The 23003-nt window shown below is 41.9% G+C and overlaps 1 protein-coding gene across 1 annotated transcript in view; it reads right to left on the reverse strand.

Annotated features, from left to right (window-relative positions):
• Positions 1-1894: 1894 nt before the first annotated feature.
• Positions 1895-23003, reverse strand: part of LOC121195753 (NACHT, LRR and PYD domains-containing protein 12-like) — a 180173-nt gene continuing 159064 nt past the window's right edge. The window contains exons 7-10 of the mRNA XM_041059412.1: positions 3667-3840; positions 3150-3323; positions 2571-2617; positions 1895-2442 (exon numbers count right to left, since the gene is read on the reverse strand). Coding sequence (XP_040915346.1) covers positions 1895-2442; positions 2571-2617; positions 3150-3323; positions 3667-3840 — 943 coding nt within the window. The remainder of the gene's footprint in view (positions 2443-2570; positions 2618-3149; positions 3324-3666; positions 3841-23003) is intronic.

Below are 23003 nucleotides of genomic sequence, written 5' to 3' on the forward strand. Positions count from 1 at the left end.
CTCACATAATAGATCAGATAAATCTCTCTTTGGTAACAGGATATGTTCCACAGGCTTTTAAGGTTGCAGTTATCAAACCTTTACTTATAAAACCTTCTCTCTCTCTGACATTTTGGCAAATCATAGACCTATATCCAATCTCCCCTTTAATTCTAAAATTCTTGAAAAGGCTGTTGCAACTCAGTTGTGTGACCATCTACATAGGAACGGTTTGTTTGAAGTTTTTCAGTCAGGATTTAGAGTTCATCATAGCACAGAAACAGCACTGGTGAAAGTTACCAACGACCTTCTCATAGCATCAGACAATGGACTCGTCTCTATACTTGTCTTACTAGATCTTAGTGCTGCATTTGACACCATTGATCATAATATCCTATTGGAAAGATTGGAACATGTTATTGGGATTAAAGGAACAGCACTAGGCTGGTTTAAATCATATCTATCAGATAGATACCAGTTTGTTCATGTTAATGATGATCCCTCCATATATACCAGAGTAGGTCATGGAGTTCCACAGGGTTCTGTGCTTGGACTGATATTGTTCACCTTATACATGCTTCCCCTAGGCAATATTATCAGTAATCATGGAATTAATTTCCATTGCTATGCGGATGATACCCAGCTATATCTATCTATGAAGCCAGACGAAACAGAGCAGTTAGCCATACTTCAGGCATGTCTTAAAGACATAAAGGCCTGGATGACCTGTAACTTTCTTCTTCTGAATTCAGACAAAACTGAGGTTATTTTGTTTGGTCCCAAACACCTCAGAAACAGTTTATCTAATCATATAGTTACTCTGGATGGCATTCATTTAGCCTCCAGTACAACTGTGAGGAACCTTGGAGTTATTTTTGATCAGGATTTGTCCTTTAACTCACATATAAAACAAGTCTCTAGGACCGCCTTCTTTCACCTGCGCAATATCAGTAAGATCAGGAACATTCTGTGGCAGAGTGATGCTGAAAAATCACTCCATGCTTTTGTTACTTCTAGGCTGGACTACTGTAATTCCCTATTGCTATTTGCGACTCCAGCCCCCCCGATAATGACTCTCTGTGAACACATATTATTACACTGCTATAAATACTGATGTCTGACCAGTGGACAAATAATCAGAGAGTTTGTGACAACGTGGAAAACATCACAAGGGAAAGGACTGTCAGAAATATGTAATGCAGTGTGAAAATGAAAATGACGAATGACAACATCAGCAGTAAAAGTACACAAGTATTATCAGCAGCCAGAGGATTCACTGTAAAACATGAAAAACAGGGTGAACACCAGGTATACACTGTAAAAATGACAGATGAAGCCAAAAAACTAATTTTTCAAGTAAACTTCACAGCTTCTTGTTTTAGTCAACAGCTGGTTTTCACTCTCATCTTTTCTGAGACTTTTTTTTAAAGTTGACTTTTAAAATTCATAAAATCGAGGCTCAAACTCTTCAGAGTAGTCAGGAGCTTTCTAACTCTGCGAACCTCTGAAACACATTTTGACAAGTTTCTATCTTTGTTTTTTCTCAGATCATTCAGATAAACTGTGGCAGCATTTTAGTTTGAACTGAATCAGCTCAGTTGTCTCAAGATTCAGAGAAAGACAAAACACTGCTGTTCAAAATAATACTTTTAATGTGAAAGGACAAGATCATGATTAGAATCTTAAAAAAGTAAAAGTCAGCAACATTTTTCTCCTGTAATAATCGTAGCTTCCATCTTTAAAGGACTGGAAGAGGAAGAAGTTTACAAGGAATCGTTTAGAAGAGTTTAACAAATAAACTGCTTTAATACATGAATCTGAAAAGGTGTGTGTGAGTGAAAGAGACAGACATGTACAGACTGAACTATCTGTTCAACAGTGAGAGAGTTTCTCTAACAGGAGGAGACTCTCTCTGCTACACTCTACACAGAGACACTGAGGAACCAAACCACCAGAACCCAAACCCAGGATACAGAGGTTCAGTGAATATGGTGTTGAAGGTGTAGAGGTGGATCAGTGAGTCAGAGGAGACTCTGTAGAAGGACAGAGAGCCAGCAGGACAGTCCACATACACTGCTACTCTGTCAGAGACAGAGGGAGATGATACAGAGGAGGAGGAGGAGACAGGTGTTATTCTGTTATTGTGCCAAACAGAGTAACCATCATCAGAGCAGCTAAGACTCCAGGACTGATCGTTCCTTCCAAACACAGAGTTTTCTCTGACTCCTTTCCTTCTGATTCCTCTGTAACTCACTGATATATCAACTCCTCCTCTCCACTCGACCTCCCAGTAACAGCGACCAATCAGACCATTACTACACAGCAGCTGAGGACACTGATGAAATCTGCCTGGATGATCAGGGTATGCCTGATCCTTCCTGACATGTGTCACCTTCCTGTTGTTGTCAGACAGTTTGATCTCTCTGTTTATTGTGTTTGTGTCGATGGTGAGTTCGTAGAAATCTGATGGAGAGAAGAAGACACAACACAGCTGCAGTTATTGATCTATCACCTGATCATTGATTGACACTTTGAAGATGGTTGAATGTGAGCTGCTTTGTTTTCAGGAATCAAATGAAAACCACACTTACACTTCCTCACACCTGGTCTCAACCATCGGACTCCACCAGGCTCCACCCTGAAAGGAGGAGGGGGGTCAGACCAGCACATTCTCTTTCAGCATGCAAACATGGACATTACATGGCTCTCATACACAGATGGTTTGATTATTCTGTTCATTCAGCAAAGAGACAAAGGACCTGGAGTCCTTATCTTGGAATTATACGGAGCAGGGAGGTGACATGGAGGAAAGATTTCATCATTTGTCTTCTCCATTTGATATGACTTTTGATGTCAGACACAACAAAAGATCTCAGAGTGACAAGATCAGGATCTCAGAGAGGTTCAGCTTATTATTGATCATGGATATTTTAGAAGACAGAGACATGATCAGAGACCTGATTTCATTTCCTCCTTGGTTTGAGACACTGGCAGAGGAATGTCTCTGAGCAGCATAGATGGTCTTATTATTGTTGGGATGTTATTATTAGTGTGTCAGCACTGAACAGGTATCTAAAGTCTTTGGGGTGGTGGTGGTGAAAGTACTCTGAGTGTTCAAAGTGGTTCTGTTGGTTCAGGAGCAGTTCAACCAGCTGCAGGCCTCTCCATACCTGACGGTGTCCAGTCTCCAGTGTGGATCCTTCAGTCCAGCAGACAGCAGCTTCACTCCTGAGTCTCCTGGATGATTGTAGCTCAGGTCCAGCTCTCTCAGATGGGAAGGGTTGGAGCTCAGCGCTGAGGCCAGAGAAGCACAGCCTTCCTCTGTGATCAGACATCCTGACAGCCTGCACACACACACAACATCACACAGGAACACTCTGTCAACACCTGCTCGTCTGTTTTCTTTTCTTTGTTGTTCATATTTTTATTTTTGTTTTTGGTTCTGGTCCATTTTGGTCCAGGTTCAATAAATCTAAGGCAAATTCCTTAAACATCATCTGTAGGATTAAAAAATCAACAACTGAAGCAAAAACAAGAGAAAATGATGAATAATTGTCTGAGTCTAGAAAGTTCTGCTGAACTTTAGTAGAATTTACTTTGAACAGTCCTACACAAATTGGCTGTTTATCCACTGATGTGAATCTGATATGAGTAAATCATCAGCTAAACAGATTGATGGATCCTGACCTGAGAGTCTCCAAGGTACAGTGTGGACTCTTCAGTCCAGCAGACAGCAGCTTCACCCCTGAATCCTGCAGGTCATTGTTACTCAGGTCCAGTTCTCTCAGACTAGAGGACTGGGAGCTGAGAACTGAGGACAGAGCTTCACAGCTTCTCTCTGAGAGGTTACAGCTGCTCAGTCTGAAGAGGAAACAATGAAGAAAAGGTCAAATAACAATTGTGTTGAAAGGACAATCAAAGGAACAAAACTCTCAGTTTGCTCTGCAGCTCACAGCAAACTAACAGACCTGCATTTGAAAACTGGGTGTGGAAGTTTTTTTTCAATGTATCTGTCCTTAGTGAAAGTGAAGTCTAGGATTGTTAATTTAGAACTAAGCTGTGCCCAAAACCATCCTTTGTACAAGTTTTCACACATTCTGCATGTACAGAGCTGTGGGTAAAAGTTCTATATAAATGCAGCAATTTACCAGTTTTTATGTTTAGTGAAATTTGAATCATGATTTTATAGTCAGAACATTCTTATACTCAGGCTGTCTCCATCATCTTTGACTGCATTTGCCATACACGTTAGAGTTGATCAATTCTAACTCATTTGAAAGCCTTGTTCTTAGTTTTTCTCATCCAACCTGGAAAACATTACAGCCAGTTCAATTTGTTATGGTGTATGACCCTACAGGGCCGAACTCTGAGGTCCTGTCTGAATTCTCTGAGTTTTTATCAAGTTTAGTTAGTTCTCAGTACAGATGAAGTTATTATTGTAGGTGATTTCGATATTGATGTTAACAATGATAGCCTTTATCAAATCTAATCTAATCAGATCAGGCTTTATTGTCCCTTTGCTGTACATACAACTTCAGTGCAGACAAAATGAGATAGCGTTTCCTGGGATCAGGAGAGTGAAGGTCAAACACAAGAAATAAAAACTGTAATAATATATACTAAGTACGAAGAAAAAGAAAAACAAAAAACACACTAAAACCCCTACAGAAACACCAATAATCTTATCTTCCCCCCTGACTATTCTCTGTAAGGCTTTTCTGTCCGCCATACTGCAGCTGGAGTACCAAGTGGACAGCTAAGTTGTTATAGCTGAGGTGTTGTTCTTCAATCACAGGTTCTGTGAGATCTGCACCCCGAGGAACCTGATGTTTTCCACTCTCTCCATGGGGTTTATCTCATGATTAGACTCAATTGGTTTCTCTCAAAGTGTAAATAAACCCACTCATTGTCTTAACCACACCCTCGACCTTGTTCTGTCATATGACATTGAGATTGAACATTTAACAATCTTCCCACAGAATTCTCTTCTATCAGATCACTGTTTAGTTGCATTTGAATCTGTATTATTGGACTACACACCATTAGACAAAAATATCTTTACTAGATGTCTATCTGATGGAGCTGTAGCTAAATTTAAGGAAATGATTCCATCAGTACTTAACTCAGTGTCATGCCTAATATAACAAAAGACTCCTGCGCTGACTTCAGTCCCTCTCAAACTGACCATAATGTCGACAATGACACTTGACTTTATCGCTCCTCTAAGAGGTTTGCTCCGTGGTTTAGCTCACAAGCTCACAAATTAAAGCAAACATGAAAACTTGAAAGGATTTGGTGCTCCACCAAATTGGAAGAATCCTGTTTGGCCTAGTAAGATAAACTTAAAGCACACAGGAAGTCCCTCTGTAATGCTAGAGCAGCCTACTACTCTTCATTAATAGAAGACAATAAAGCCCCAGATTTCTCTTCAGCACTGTAGCCAGGTTGACAGAGATTCATAGCTCTATTGATCCATGTATTCCTATAGCTCTCAGCAGTAACGATTTCATGGGCTTCTTTAATAATAACATTCTGACTATCAGAGACAAAATTGATCACCTCCCTAACCCCAATAAGCACTGTAAAATCCTGTAAACTCTAAACTCTATATCTAACCTTCCCTTTCTCTCTAAGATTCATGAGAACGTTTAACAGTCCTCCCACAGAATCCTCTTCTATCAGATCATTATGTGATGGTGCTGTAGCTAAAAAAGAAGCAATTCCGTCAGTACTTAACTCAGTGTGGAGCCAAGCCTCTACTTCCTTCAGCCTTGCCTCCAATGCTATAAAAATGCTACATATATTACACATACCATTATCGCTAAAGGAGGCAGAGGAGTAACTAAACATCTCACAAAACGAGCAGCAGCGGGAGAGAGAGAAGCCATTGCTAACAGCTAAGCTAGCGGACCAGAGATAGAGCGATTAGATTTAGTGTAGTGTTAAATCCAGAGGGACCCGTGCACAACAGATGTTTAACTAAAGCGTTATAGGTGTGCAAGAATTCAGAAATTAACCACAGAAAACTTAATGTTGATTGATAAGCTAGGATAACTCCAAACACTCAATTTTAGGTTTTTAGGTGGGATAGTGAGCCTCCCCTGAGAGAACCCCCTTTTAACATCTGTATGTTTTTAACATATTTTTTAAAACACATTTTAAAACCTGTAGCAGCTTCGCCCATTAGTGCTGAACACATCTTTAGCAGCAGGGAGGAGCAATGTCTCACCAATGTTGTGGGCTTTCCCCGCCTTCGCAATGCCTAACGCTACGCGGTACGATGCTTCGGTTGCCTTTGTAGTCACACTGTCAAACACCTCGATAACTTTCTTCTGTGACTGCAATTCATTAAGTTTCCGATCAAAAAACTCCTGCGGCTTGGTCGTTAAACTTTGGTGCTTGGTTTCAATATGACGCCGGAGTTTACATGGTCGCATACTGTCGTTAGCTAGCACAGATAACACTGTGGCAGCGGAGCATCGTCAAGACCGATACACGAAAAGCCAAACTTTAAATAATCAGGGTCATACTTCCTCTGTTTTCACTCTGTGCCCTCTCTCACTTTCACTTGATGATACTAAAGATACTCTTGAGATACTAAAAATCGATCCATTTTGCCGCTCGATGTTTTCACTCTTTTTCTGTCTTTTCAGGTTTATTTTTTTTCTTGCCGCGCCTCCCCTGAATCCCTCTGGCGCCCCCCAGGGGAGGCGCGCCTCACACTTTGAAAATCGCTGTCCTACACTTTTTAACCTTTACATGCTGCCAATTGGAAATGTCATCAGGAGGCACTGCATCAGCTTCCATAGCTATGCTGATGATACACAGCTTTACATTGCTGTGTCTCCTGATGACCCAGGCCCAATCGAGACTCTATTTAACTGTATTTTAGATATCAAGTTATGGATGGCAGAAAACTTTCTACAACTCAATCAGGACAAACAAACTCTGGCACTAAACGCCTGTAAATAAGTGAAAAACCAAGGAGTCATCTTTGACTCAGATCTTAGTTTTGAGCTTCACATTAAAAATGTAATTAAAACTGCTTTTTATCATCTGAAGAACATTGCCAGAGTGCAACCATTTCTCTCTCAAGCCAATGCAGAGACATTGCTGCAGGCTCTTCTCACCTGCAGAATTGATTACTGCAACACTCTGCTTTCTGGTCTCCCTAAGAAGAACATATCTCAGCTACAGCTGCTTCAAAATTCAGCAGCACGTGTACTGACAAAGGCCAGACAGAGAGCACAAATTACACTGATTTTAAAGTCTCTGCACTGGCTTCCTGTCTGCTTCAGAACTGATTTTAAGATTCCTTTATTGGTTTATAAAGCTCTTAATGGTCTTGGTCCAACCTATTTATCAGATTTGCTTTTAACCTATGAGCCTTCTAGAACCCTCTGGTCTTCTTTTAATTAAACCTAAAGTCAGAACAAAAACTATGGAGAAATTTCCTTTTATTAATATGGTCCACGTCTCTGGAACAGCCTCCCTGAAGACCTGAGGGCAGCAGAGAACTCTGATACTTTTAGAAGCAAACTCAAGACCTACCTCTTTAATCTGGCTTTTTATTGAAGTTTATTTGTTTATTTATTTGTCTGTTTATCCACACATTTTAGTCTGTTTTATTACTCTTTTATTTATTGTTTGTTTGTTTGTTTGTTTCCTGAGATTTCGGTATTTACTCTGTCAAACTTTCTCTTTTAACATTTTTCTGATCATTTTCAAACCATTCTATTATCATTTTGATTGTTCATGTTATTTATGTTTTTTATATTATTTTGCTATTTTGATTATTTATCCTGCCTCCAGTGTTTTCTCATTGCAAAGCCTTGAGATTTATGATAGTGTTTCCTCAGTTCCTGTTTTTATTGGAAACTTTACTTAACTGTGGTTATTGATGGATTTTGGGTGTGTGCCTGTGTGGGGTTGAGGGACTAAAACTGTGTACAGCACTTTGTGTTACAATGTATTTGTATGAAAAGTGCTATAAAAATAACATCTGATTGATTGAACTGATTGAAATAAAGTGAAACTGAAGGAATAATTCTTAGTCTGAGATAAGTCACAATATGGAACAAGAACTGTTTGAAATCTCCTTCATTCATTCAAGATGAATTGTGGATTAAAGAAAGACAGTGAACTGACCTCAGAGTCTCCAGTCTACAGTGTGGACTCTCCAGAAAACCACACAGCAGCTTCACTCCTGAATCCTGCAGCTTGTTGTCCCTCAGGTCCAGGTGTCTCAGATGGGAGGGGTTGGACTTCAGAGCTGAGGCCAGAGAAGCACAGCTGATCTCTGACAAACTGCAGCAACTCAATCTGAATAAGGAATAAATCATATGGATAAAAATCATTTCTAATCCAATCAGATATGTCCTAATCAATGAGCTTTCACTAACATGAGTAGAGGGACTTTGTCCTTCTCTTATTGTGGATCATCATAATGTCAGCCTTCTACACACATCATCCACATGTCACCACAACATTCATACAACTATTCATGTCAACACAGATTCATAACATGCTGCTGAGCTCAGTCAAGTCTGGAATTAGAAGATAAAGATCAAATCAGACATGTTGGACTAAAAACTGACTTTGATTCACCACTGAAATGGATCAAACTTCATATGTTCAGTCCTGATCCAGGAAAATGTCTTCCTTGGTGATCACACGACCCAAATAGAAAAGAAAAGCTAGAAATAATTTACAATTGATCATATCAGACCAAGGATATAATAAGTACAATAATTATTTTAAAGTTTCTTACTTAGCAACAAATTATTATGAGAGTGTGATGCATGTTAAAAATCATCATCATCATCAATATCTGCCGCTTATCCGGGGCCGGGTCGCGGGGGCAGCAGTCTAAGCAGGGATGCCCAGACTTCCCTCTCCCTTGCCACTTCCTCCAGCATTTCCGGGGGAACCCCGAGGCGTTCCCAGGCCAGCCGAGAGACACAGTCCCTCCAGCGTGTCCTAGATCTTCCCCGGGGCCTCCTCCCGGCGAGACATGCCCGGAACACCTCCCTAGGGAGGCATCCAAGGGGCATCCTGAATAGATGCCCGAGCCACCTCTACTGGCCCCTCTCGATGTGGAGGAGCAGCGGCCGCACTCCAAGCTCCTCCCGGATGACCGAGCTCCTCACCCTATCTCTAAGGGTGCGCCCAGCCACCCTGCGGAGGAAACTCATCTCGGCCGCTTGTATCCGAGATCTTGTCCTTTCGGTCATGACCCAAAGCTCATGTCCATATGTGAGAGTAGGAACGTAGATTGACTGGTAAATTGAGAGCTTTGCCTTTCGGCTCAGCTCCTTCTTCACCACGAAGGACCGGTACATCGACCGCATTACTGCGGAAGCTGCACCGATCCGCCTGTCAATCTCACGCTCCGTCCTTCCCCTACTCGTGAACAAGACCCCAAGATACTTAAACTCCTCCACTTGAGGAAGGAACTCTCCTCCCAACCCGGAGAGGGCAAGCCACCCTTTTCTGGTTGAGAACCATGGCCTCGGACTTGGAGGTGCTGATTCTCATCCCAGCTGCTTCACACTCGGCTGCAAACCGCCCCAGTACATGCTGAAGGTCTTGGTTTGACGGAGCCAACAGGACAACATCATCCGCAAAAAGCAGGGATGAAATCCTGTGGTCCCCAAACCGGACTCCCTCCGGCCCCTGGCTGCGCCTAGAAATCCTGTCCATAAAAATTATGAACAGAACCGGTGACAAAGGGCAGCCCTGCCGGAGTCCAACATGCACTGGAAACAGGTCTGACTTACTGCCAGCAATGCGAACCGAGGTCCTGCTCCGGTCGTACAGAGACCTGACAGCCCTTAGCAGAGGGCCCCGGACTCCATACTCCCAGAGCACCCTCCAAGGTACACGGTCGAACGCTTTCTCCAGATCCACAAAACACATGTAGACTGGTTGGGCGAACTCCCATGAACCCTCGAGCACCCTATAGAGAGTATAGAGCTAGTCCAGTGTTCCACGACCAGGACGAAAACCGCATTGTTCCTCCTGGATCCGACGTTCGACTATTGGCCGAATTCTCCTCTCCAGCACCCTGGCATAGACTTTCCCAGGGAGGCTGAGAAGTGTGATCCCCCTATAGTTGGAGCACACTCTCTGGTCCCTCTTCTTGAAAAGAGGGACCACCATCCCTATCTGCCACTCCAGGAGTACTGTCCCTGACTGCCACGCAATGTTACAGAGGCGTGTCAGCCAAGACAGCCCTGCAACATCCAGAGACTTGAGGTACTCGGGACGGACCTCATCCACCCCCGGTGCCTTGCCACCAAGGAGGTTTTTGACCACCTCAGTGACTTCAGCTTGGGTGATGGATGAGTCCACCCCTGAACCCCCATCCCCTGTTTCCTCAACGGAAATCGTAACAGCGGGATTGAGGAGATCCTCAAAGTATTCTTTCCACCATCCAATAATGTCCCCAGTCAAGGTCAACAGCTCTCCGCCTCCACTATAAATAGTGTTGGTAGAGTACTGCTTCCCTCTCCTGAGGCGCCGGACGGTTTGCCAGAATCTCCTTGAGGCCGACCGATAGTTCTCCTCCATGGCCTCACCGAACCTCTCCCAGATCCGAGTTTTTGCCTCTACAACCGCCCGAGCTGCAGCACTCTTGGCCTGTCGGTCAGCTGCCTTGGGAGCCCCACAAGCCAACCAGGCCCGATAGGACTCCTTCTTCAGCTTGATGGCATCCCTTACTTCCGATGTCCACCACCGGGTTCTGGGATTACCGCCACAACAGGCACCAGAGACCTTATGACCACAGCTCCGGACGGCCGCATCAACAATAGAGGCAGAGAACATGGTCCACTCAGACTCAATGTCCCCAGCCTCCCTCAGTAACTGGTTGAAACTCTTCCAGAGGTGGGAGTTGAAGACCCCTCTGACAGAGGGCTCAGCCAGACGTTCCCAACAGACCCTCACATGTTAAAATGTAACAGTGAATTAACTCTTTCATCTTCCAAAGCAGGAAGGAGAAAAGATCATATGAAATCTTTAAGTGTATGGACAGTTTTTTAACAGGCATCAGAGGGTTTAGTTTTAATCAACAATTCTTATCACAAAGTCTCTGTCAGGGTTCACCCTGGGGAGCCAGGGTGCTCTTATTTTGTAATGTTTATTTAGGGTTTCCTGTTTTATTCTGACATTATCTTAGTTTCCGGTTGTTCACTGTTCTCCCTCTCGTTTCAGGTGTCTCGACCTTCCCCTCCCTGTGTGCTCATCCCACTTCCTGATTACCCTTCCTCTCCTAATGTGTTTCACCTGTTTGTAATTGTCTCACCTCCCCCTGATGTATTTAGTCCCCGTCTTCCCTGCACTCGTCGCCAGATTGTCTTGTGTGTTGTTGACCAAGCTTTCCAGCGTTCTTTACCCATTCGTGTTCTAGTGTGTTCCTATTGTTAGTGTATGACCCCTGCCTGGATTTCTGGATTTTGAGCTAGCTTTTCCCCTTTGATACCTTTGCTTCTTTGGACTGATTTCCTGTGTAACGAACCTGGACTAATTAAACAGTTCTTTGATTCCCCACACTCTGACTCTGCGCCTGTGTCCTCGTCACTTCTCCCCCGTGCCTGACAGTCTCCTCATGTTATTCTGAGCTGCAGTGATGCAATAAGAGTAAAAGCATCAACAGTGTCAGGAATTCTGTCAGATTAACTTGACAGAATGAAACTAGAATATTTATTATGTTGTTATTTAGTGATAAACTCTCCTGTTTGTTTTAAAACCAGAGTGAACACATGGAAAACCTCCAACAGAAAAATGATTCAACTCATCTAGAAAAAAAATATCTGTTGCTAAACACTTTTTTTCCCATTTGAGATCCCGTAGGAATGATGATTCCATTTTTTCCATTGATCTGATCCTCTGCTCCAGAATAAAATCGAATAAAATCCTCTTCATTGTTGAAGTTTTTACATGACCTTCTGCTTTATGAACTTTGTAGCTGAATAGGTTTTTGTAATTAAATGTGAGGGTTGAGTTAGGCTTAGAGGCCTGGCTGGTTTAGGTTTGTAACTCCACCCACTAATGCGTAGGAATAGATATGCCCGTCTTTAAAAGCCCAGGTGAGGGTGCAGCACTTCCTCTTTGTCTGAGGCCTCCTGTGAGCAATGCTTTGGTGTGTGCAGGTGAGGGAAAGTTTGATTTGGAGAGAGAGACAAAGGGAAAAGCTTATTTGTTTTGTTAATAGAGGTATTTTCCAATTCCACAGATCTGTGCAGTCCTGTGATCGGGGGCAGGCTGGGGCTGAAATTCAGCCTGGGAGCTTGATTTGGAGAAGCCTTTTATCTGATCGCACAACAGACGCAAGTGGAACTGTGATTTTAACATGAATACTTTATTTGCAATATAAAAACAATCTAATGATATACATCAGCGGTTTTCAAAGTGTGAGGCGCGCCTCCCCTGGGGGGCGCCAGAGGGATTCAGGGGAGGCGCAGCGAGAGAAAACATAAACCTGACAAGACAGAAAAAGAGTGTAAACATCGAGGGGCAAAATGGATCGATTTTTAGTATCTCAAGTGAAAGTGAGAGAGGGCACAAAGTCTGGGGCGAGCAGAAAACGGAGGAAGTATGTCCCTGAATATTTAAAGTTTGGCTTTTCGTGTTTTGGTCCTGACGATGCTCCGCTGCCACAGTGTGTTATCTGCAAAGAGGTGCTAGCTAACGACAGTATGCGACCATGTAAACTCCGGCGTCATGTTGAAACCAAGCACCAAAGTTTAACGACCAAGCCGCAGGAGTTTTTTGATCGGAAACTTAATGAATTGCGGTCACAGAAGAAAGTCATAGAGGCGTTTGGCACTGTGACTACCAAGGCAACCGAAGCATCGTACCGTGTAGCATTACGCATTGCGAAGGCGGGGAAAGCCCACAACATTGGTGAGACATTGCTCCTCCCTGCTGCTAAAGATACTACAGTTGTTAAAATGTGTTTTAAAAATGTGTTAAAAACATACAGGTGTTAAAATGTGTCTAAAAAATGTGTTGAAAACATACAGATGTTAAAAGGGGGGGCGGCGGCATGCTTTTGAGTTCTCTCAGGGGAGGCTCACTATCCCACACTTTGAAAACCCCTGATATACATGATATACAGTCAAGAGTGTACTATAGAAGCTACATATGCTCACACATACCATGCATACTCAAACACTATGTTTATTTAAAAATTAAAACTACTGTGTGTGTGTGTGTGTGTGTGGCTTCTTTCTTAATTAACCCCGCTCTTCTTTCTTGTTTTCTTTTGACAGTTTGATGACTAACTGAGCAGCTCAGCCAATCACATTTCAGTAGAAACAGGGATCAGCTCAAATTAGGAGGGGCCGCTTGTATCCCCCCTTAATACGCAAAATATTACTTTGACACTGAAGCTGCATTTTATGGGGTAAAAAAACCACCAGCCAGGAACAGACATGTCCACATGACCACTTGTCCTCAAGTATGAAACTTATTTAAAGGCAGTGTCGTGGGGCTGTATCCCCTGAAGTATTAATACACATTTTTAATAGTTGTTGTCACCTCTCTCAGGCCCAGATCCAGACTGCTGCTTTGCCTGAGGGGGTCTTTTATTGGCTGCCTTTATTTACATCACATGTTGTTTTTACAGGGACTGATGTAATGATTCTGCTGCACTGACATTAGTTCCTGTGAACTCATTATTGAGTTTTTAATTATCTGTCCATATAAGTCCTTTCTTGTTCATTTTATCTGAACCAACTTATTCTAATTGTTTTTATTTTTAGGTAGAGGTCCAGTCTGTGAGGAGTAGTTTACAGGGTACACACTCTGCATGCTGTGTGGTAATATAAATGGTGGCGGTCACATGCTCGTGTCTTGAATTTTCTCCTGTGCAATGCAGTGTTTGTAGACTTGCAGTGTTTGAAGTGTCTTCTAGTGGGAGCAGCACCAGGTGAGCACATGGTGTGAGTATAAGCAGGTTGTGATAGAATCTCCCCACAGTAAGGACTCTACCCTTGTTTTAAACTTTTTTAAATTTTTTAAAACTTTTTTAAATTTTTACTGAGTTGGGTCACACAAATTAAGTGAAACTGAAGGAATAATTCTTAGTCTGAGATTTAAAAAAAAGTCACAATATGGAACAACAACTATTTCAAATCTCATTCATTCATTCAAGATGAATGGATTCAAGTTCTGGGTGAAGATAAATCAGGTTCAGTTGTGGATTAAAGATCTAAGATCTACAACAGTAACAGCCAGTGAACTGACCTCAGAGTCTCCAGTCTACAGTGTGGACTCTCCAGAAAACCACACAGCAGCTTCACTCCTGAATCCTGCAGCTTGTAGTTGTAGCTCAGGTCCAGGTGTCTCAGATGGGAGGGGTTGGACTTCAGAGCTGAGGCCAGAGAAGCACAGCTGATCTCTATCAAACTGCAGGAACTCAATCTGAATAAAGAATAAATCATGTGGATAAAAATCATTTCTAATCCAATCAGATATGTCCTAATCAATGAGCTTTCACTAACATGAGTAGAGGGACTTTGTCCTTCTCTTATTGTGGATCATCATAATGTCAGCCTTCTACACACATCATCCAAATGTCACCACAACATTCAAACAACTATTCATGTCAACACAGATTCATAACATGCTGCTGACCTCAGTCAAGTCTGGAATTAGAAGATAAAGATCAAATCAGACATGTTGGACTAAAAACTGACTTTGATTCACCACTGAAATGGATCAAACTTCAAATGTTCAGTCCTGATCCAGGAAAAATGTCTTGCTTGGTCCTGGTCTCTATCCTGCAGATCAGCTCAGGAAATCCACAACTAAACACATATTCAACTGAACAACAACTATTTGATCCCAAATTACAGATGGATTTAATGGAAAACTTTGGAAAATGCTCAGCAGCAAAGTCACATACACACAATTTAACACTACTACTGATAATAACAACAACAACAACAATATTCGTATTTGTATTTGTATTTATTTGTATTTTTTTTTGCACATGCTAACTTTGGCCTCCTTACCTTATCTATTTTTATCTTATTTAATTGCTAGTTGTTAAATTTCACAATGTTTATATTCTCTGTTTATATTTCTCTAATGTTTATGGCTTAAAACTGGGACCTGAGTACCAATTTCGTACCATAACATGCAAATGTCCTGGTATGACAATAAAGTTCCTTGATCCTTGATCCAATAATAATAATACATGTTTTTCAATTGATTTGTACAAATATTAGTTCTGAGGATGTCCTGTATATTGTTGTGATAAAAATGGACTTTGAACAACTCACACTGGACATTTTCTACACTTCATTTAGAAAACATTAGTCTGCTGACTGTGACAACTGGAGGTTGTCTGCTGAGGATCCTCCTAAAGTACATCAAGGACACCATCCCTGCTGGCCTGGACAGCCTCCAGTTTGCCTACAGGGAGAACCGTTCTATGGAGGATGCTGTCTCATTAGCACTTCACACGGCCCTGACTCACCTGCAGCATCCTAACACCTATGTTAGGATGCTATTTGTGGACTTCAGCTCAGCCTTTAACACTGTTCCCCCGGACATGCTGGCCGTGAAGCTCCACAACCTGGGTTTGTCAACACCATTCTGCTCCTGGATCAGTGACTTCCTCACCAACAGGCCCCAGGTGGTGAGGATAGGAGAGTCTACATCTGCCCCACTGATCCTCAACACTGGCACGCCGCAAGGTTGTGTGCTCAGCCCTGCCCTCTTCACACTCTTCACACATGAACATGGTTGTGAAGTTGTGAAGTTTGTGGACGGCACCACCGTGGTGGGTCTCATATCCAACAATGATGAGACCCACTACAGAGAAGAGGTCCAGAATCTGAACATCAGCAAGACCAAGGAGGTCATAGTGGACTATAGGAGGTCCAGGAAGACTGAACACGCTCCTCTCTGCATACATGGGGAGGCGGTGGAGCGTGTGGACAGCATAAAGTTCCTGGGCATCCACATTTCCTCTGACCTCTCCTGGTCTGTGAACACTTCACACCTGGTGAAAAAGGCCCAACAACGGCTCTTCTTTCTCAGGAGGTTGAAGAGGACTGGACTCTCTTCTCAGCTGCTCACAAACTTTTACAGGGCCATGATTGAAAGCATCCTGTGTCTCAGTGTGACAGTGTGGTATGGCAGCTGCACAGCACAGGACAGGAAAGACTTAGCCCGGGTGGTGAGGACAGCACAGGGGATTGTAGGCTGTCGTCTACCAGATCTGGACTCAGTGTACACTGCCCGAGTCCAGAAAAGGGCCAGAAGCATTGCGACCGATCCCACCCACCCAGGCAACTCACTGTTTGTACCGCTTCCATCAGGAAAGCGGTACAGGAACATTAAAACAAGCACAAACAGACTCAGGGACAGCTTCTTCCCCAGAGCTGTTAAAACAATAGCCCCCCCGCAGTGAAACACTCAACCCCCCTACAGAACCCTCACACAGGCACCCTCCCCCCTCCAGCCACATACACCCACCTTCTCACACACACACTCACACACAGACAGACAGACACACGCACACACACACACACACACACACACATCCCTGGTGACAACCACACAGAAGACAATCAACACTGACAGCACTCCATACACTGGACCGCACTAAGCTGCACTTTATTACTTTACTTAATTTACTTACTTTGTGTTTATATTTTCATAAGTGTTCTTTTTTAAGTATTTGTGTTATTTATATATGTGCCTTTAAGCCGAGATTGTCTGAAAAATTTCGTTATGCTCACATAATGACAATAAAGACTCTTGAATCTTAAATTAAAACACAAATACAAGTGTGTGAGTTCTGAAGGTTTCATTGAAGTCAACAGACATTATTCATAACAACTGGATCTGGTGGTTTTGAGTCTTTGGAAGGAGTTATGCGACTAATCAATATTTCTATCTAGTTTTAAACCACTTTTTATTCCTCAGGTTTTAGACATGTTTTTAAAAATCTGTTTATTGGTTTATGAAGCTCTTAATAATCTTGGTGCAACCTATTTATCAGATTTGCTTTTAACCTATGAGCCCTCTGGAACCCTCTGGTCTTCTGGTAGTGGCCTTTTAATTAAACCTAAAGTCAGAACAAAAACTTATGCAGAAGCCTCCTTTTATTACTATGGTCCAAGTCTCTGGAACAGCCTTCCTGAAGACCTGAGGGCAGCAGAGAACTCTGATACTTTTAGAAGCAAACTCAAGACCTACCTCTTTATTCTGGCTTTTAACTGAAGTTTATTTGTTTATTTTTCTGTTTATCTACACATTGCTACAATGCATTTGTATGAAAAGTGCTATGAAAATTAAACCTGATTGATTGAGCTGACTGAAATAAAGTGAAACTGAAGGAATAATTCTTAGTCTGAGATAAGAAAAAGTCACAATATGGAACAACTATTTCAAATCTCATTCATTCATTCATTCAAGATGAATGGATTCAAGTTCTGGATGAAGATAAACCAGGTTCCGTTGTGGATTAAAGATCTAAGATCTACAACAGTAACAGACAGTGAACTGACCTCAGAGTCTCCAGTCTACAGTGTGGACTCTCCAGAAACCCACACAGCAGCTTCACTCCTGAATCCTGCAGCTTGTTGTCCCTCAGGTCCAGGTGTCTCAGATGGGAGGGGTTGGACTTCAGAGCTGAGGCCAGAGAAGCACAGCTGATCTCTGACAAACTGCAGCAACTCAATCTGAATAAGGAATAAATCATGTGGATAAAAATCATTTCTAATCCAATCAGATATGTCCTAATCAATGAGCTTTCACTAACATGAGTAGAGGGACTTTGTCCTTCTCTTATTGTGGATCATCATAATGTCAGTCTTCTACACACATCATCCAAATGTCACCACAACATTCATGCAACTATTCATGTCAACACAGATTCATAACATGCTGCTGAGCTCAGTCAAGCCTGTGATTAGAAGATAAAGATCAAATCAGACATGTTGGACTAAAAACTGACTTTGATTCACCACTGAAATGGATCAAACTTCAAATGTTCAGTCCTGATCCAGGAAAAATGTCTTGCTTGGTCCTGGTCTCTATCCTGCAGATCAGCTCAGGAAATCCACAACTAAACACATATTCAACTGAACAACAACTATTTGATCCCAAATTACAGATGGATTTAATGGAAAACTTTGGAAAATGGTCAGAAGCAAAGTCACATACACACAATGTAATATCACTACTACTGATAATAATAATAACAGTAAAAACAACAATAATATATTACATGTTTTTTTAATTAATTAGTACAAATATTAGTTCTGAGGATCTTCTGTATATTGTTGTGATAAAAATGGACTTTGAACAACTCACACTGGACATTTTCTACACTTCATTTAGAAAACATTAGTTTGTGTTAGTGTGTGAATTCTGAAGGTTTCACTGAAGTCAACAGACATTATTCATGACAACTGATCTCTGAGAAATGAGAACTGAGAAGAACTGTTGGTTTTGAGTCTTTGGAAGGAGTTCTGTGACTAATCAATTTTTTTATCCAGTTTTAAAACACTTTTTATTCCTCAGGTTTTAGACTCATGTTTTTAAAAATCTGTTTATTGGTTTATGAAGCTCTTAATAATCTTGGTGCAACCTATTTATCAGATTTGCTTTTAACCTATGAGCCCTCTAGAACCTGGTTAACCACAATATGGAACAACAACTATTTCAAATCTCATTCATTCATTCATTCATTCAAGATGAATGGATTCAAGTTCTGGGTGAAGATAAATCAGGTTCAGTTGTGGATTAAAGATCTAAGATCTACAACAGTAACAGCCAGTGAACTGACCTCAGAGTCTCCAGTCTACAGTGTGGACTCTCCAGAAAACCACACAGCAGCTTCCCTCCTGAATCCTGCAGCTTGTTGACACTCAGGTCCAGGTGTCTCAGATGGGAAGGGTTGGACTTCAGAGCTGAGGCCAGAGAAGCACAGCTGATCTCTGAAATACTGCAGGAAAATCTGAATAAAGAATAAATCATATGGATAAAAATCATTTCTAATCCAATCAGATATAAAAATGGACTTTGAACAACTCACACTGGACATTTTCTACACTTCGGACTCTGGTGGTATTACAATCTGTTTAAATTAGGTCAAAAGATTTTGGTCAGCTGCTTTTTAATTTTCAAATTTGCTTTACTGTATGAATTTTATTCAACATGTTTCACGGCCTGCCCATAACAAAGGCCACATTTAGATCTATGTATTACCCACAGCCTGTCTGCTAATATTTCTTCATGACATATTTCTTCTTGTGGATGCAGGCTTATCTGATCTGTTTTACTTTTTGTAATTGATAACTGACAACAGGAACAACCCCAAAATCCTCTTCTCAACCATGGATCATCTAATTAATCCTGCCTTTATGAAGGCTGGCAGTCTAACACCTTTGAATGTGAAGATTTAGAGTCCACTAAAGTCACACTGCTGTGTCTCCTGATGACCCAGGGCCAATCCAGGCTCTTTTTAACTGTATTTTAGATATCAAGTTATGGATGTCAGAAAAATTTCTACAGCCCAGCGAGGAAAAAGCTGAAATATTGGTCATTGGTGCTGAAGCTGAGAGAGAGAAACTCCAAAACTTCAAACTCAGTGAAAAACCAAGGAGTCATCTTCAACTCAGATCTTAGTTTTAAGCCTCACATTAAAAATGTAATTCAAACTGCTTTTTATCATCTGAAGAACATTGCCAGAGTGCAACCATTTCTCTCTCAAGCCAATGCAGAGACATTGCTGCAGAATCTTGTCACCTGCAGAACTGTTTACTGCAATGCTCTGCTTTCTGGTCTCCCTAAGAAGAACATATCTCAGCTACAGCTGCTTCAAAATTCAGCAGCACGTGTACTGACAAAGACCGGACAGAGAGCACAAATTACACTGATTTTAAAGTCTCTGCACTGGCTTCCTGTCTGCTTCAGAACTGATTTTAAGATTCCTGTATTGGTTTATAAAGCTCTTAATAGTCTTGGTCCAACCTATTTATCAGATTTGCTTTTAACCTATGAGCCCTCTAGAACCATCTGGTCTTCTGGTAGTGGCCTTTTAATTAAACCTAAAGTCAGAACAAAAGCTTATGGAGAAGCCTCCTTTTATTACTGTGGGCCAAGTCTCTGGAACAGCCTCCCTGAACACCTGAAGGCAGCAAAGAACTCTGATACGTTTAGAAGCAAACTCAAGACCTACCTCTTTAATCAGGCTTTTTATTGAAGTTTACTTGATCATTTATTTGTCTATTTATCCACACAGTTTGGTCTGTTTTATTACTCTTTTTTAAATTTATTTACAAATGTATTGTTTTTTGTTTGTTTGTTTGTTTCACTGGATTTATGGCTTTGCTCCATCAGATTTTCCCTTTTAGCATTTTTATGATCATTTTTCAAACTTTACTTTGACTATTTTTTCTATTATTCACTTTATTCTATTTATTCTAGCGCAGTCGTTAAGGCGTGAGTCTCAATCTATTCATTCATTCATTCAAGATGAATGGATTCAAGTTCTGGATGAACATAAACCAGGTTCAGTTGTGGATTAAAGATCTAAGATCTACAACAGTAACAGACAGTGAACTGACCTCAGAGTCTCCAGTCTACAGTGTGGACTCTCCAGAAAACCACACAGCAGCTTCACTCCTGAATCCTGCAGCTTGTTGTCACTCAGGTCCAGGTCTGTCAGATGGGAGGGGTTGGATTTCAGAGCTGAGACCAGAGAAGCACAGCTGATCTCTGACAAACTGCAGGAACTCAATCTGAATAAAGAATAAATCATGTGGATAAAAATCATTTCTAATCCAATCAGATATGTCCTAATCAATGAGCTTTCACTAACATGAGTAGAGGGACTTTGTCCTTCTCTTATTGTGGATCATCATAATGTCAGCCTTCTACACACATCATCCAAATGTCACCACAACATTCAAATAACTATTCATGTCAACACAGATTCATAACATGCTGCTGAGCTCAGTCAAGTCTGGAATTAGAAGATAAAGATCAAATCAGACATGTTGGACTAAAAACTGACTTTGATTCACCACTGAAATGGATCAAACTTCAAATGTTCAGTCCTGATCCAGGAAAAATGTCTTGCTTGGTCCTGGTCTCTATCCTGCAGATCAGCTCAGGAAATCCACAACTAAACACATATTCAACTGAACAACAACTATTTGATCTCAAATTACAGATGGATTTAATGGAAACTTTGGAAAATGGTCAGAAGCAAAGTCACATACACACAATGTAATATCACTACTACTGATAACAATAATAACAACATGAAAAACAACAATAATATATTACATGTTTTTTTAATTGATTAGTACAAATATTAGTTCTGAGGATCTTCTGTATATTGTTGTGATAAAAATGGACTTTGAACAACTCACACCGGATATTTTCTACACTTCATTTTTCACTGAAGTCAACAGACATTATCAGAATCAGAATCAGAATCAGATTTATTGGCCAAGTTTGTACATACAAGTTTGTACATACAAACAAGGAATTTGACTCCGTTTTTTCTTGCTCTCATGCGGTACAACAACAACGCACAACCGATGGAACAACAATTTTTTTTTTTTTTTTTTTTTTTCAGTTACTGATGGTGCAATGGGACAGTCTGAATGTGGGTAGTGCAATTTTTTTTTCCAGAAGATAACTATATAACTATTTACATGTATATAAATATATATTCAGACTATTATACATATATATTCAGACTATTATAAATATATATTCAGACTATTGAGAAAAATAGTGCAGGTTATAGTGCAAACATAAAAAAAGAGATGGTGAAATGAGGTAGTGGAAAAATGTTGTGCAAACGAAAGATGCTGAAGGAGGTAGTGGGGGAAAACAGTCACATATTCATCAGAGCCACAGCCTGGGGAAAGAAACTGTCCTTGTATCGGCTGGTTTTGGCGAGCAATGTTCTGAAGCGCCTGGCGGAGGGGAGGAGTTTAAACAGTTTGTGACCAGGATGTGAGGGGTCTGCAGAGATTTTTTTAGCACGGTTCCTAACTCTGACCTGGTATAGGTCTCGTATGGAGGGCAGGTCGGTGCCGATAATCCTCTCTGCAGCCGGATTGTCCGTTGCAGTCCAGTCTTATCCCGTTTGGTGGCTGATCCAAACCAGACGGTGATGGAAGTGCAGAGGACAGACTGGATGATGGCGCTGTAAAAAATGATCAGCAGCTCCTTAGGCAGGTTAAACTTCCTGAGCTGACGTAGGAAGTATAACCTCTGCTGAGCCTTCTTTCTTAAACAGTCAATGTGGAGGGTCCACTTCAGGTCCCGGGAGATGGTGGTACCCAGAAACCTGAAGGATTCCATGGTGGACACTGTATTGTTCATGATGGTGAGGGGGAGGGAAGTGGGGGGGTTTCTCCTGAAGTCCACTGTCATCTCCACTGTTTTGAGCAGGTTCAGCTCCAGGTGGTTCTGACCACACCACAGGACCAGCTGTTTCACCTCCTGTCTGTAAGCAGACTTGTCGCTGTCCTGGATCAGTCCAATGACAGTGGTGTCGTCTGCGAACTTTTCACAGATGGATCACTTGAGGTGCAGTCATTAGCATAGAGGGAGAAGAGCAGTGGGGAGAGGACACACCCCTGGGGGGCACCAGTGCTGATGGATCACAGGTCTTGGATGTGATTCTCCCAAGCCTTACCTGCTGCTGCCTCTCTGTCAGGAAGCTGGTGATCCACTGACAGGTGGAGGCGGGCACTGTGAGCTGGGAGAGCTTCTGATGGAGGAGTTCAGGGATGATGGTGTTGAACGCTGAACTGAAGTCCATGAACGGGATCCTTGCATATGTCCCTGGGGAGTCAAGGTGGTGCAGGATGTGTTGCAGTCCCATGTTGACTGCATCATCCGCCGACCTGTTTGCCCGGTAGGCAAACTGCAGGGGGTCCAGCAGGGGGCCAGCTATGTCCCTCAGGTGGTTCAACGCCAGTCTCTCAAATGTTTTCATGACCACAGACGTCAGGGCGACGGGTCTGTAGTCA

The sequence above is a fragment of the Toxotes jaculatrix genome, chromosome 16 (assembly GCF_017976425.1).
Source record: "Toxotes jaculatrix isolate fToxJac2 chromosome 16, fToxJac2.pri, whole genome shotgun sequence".
Taxonomy (NCBI): domain Eukaryota; kingdom Metazoa; phylum Chordata; class Actinopteri; family Toxotidae; genus Toxotes; species Toxotes jaculatrix.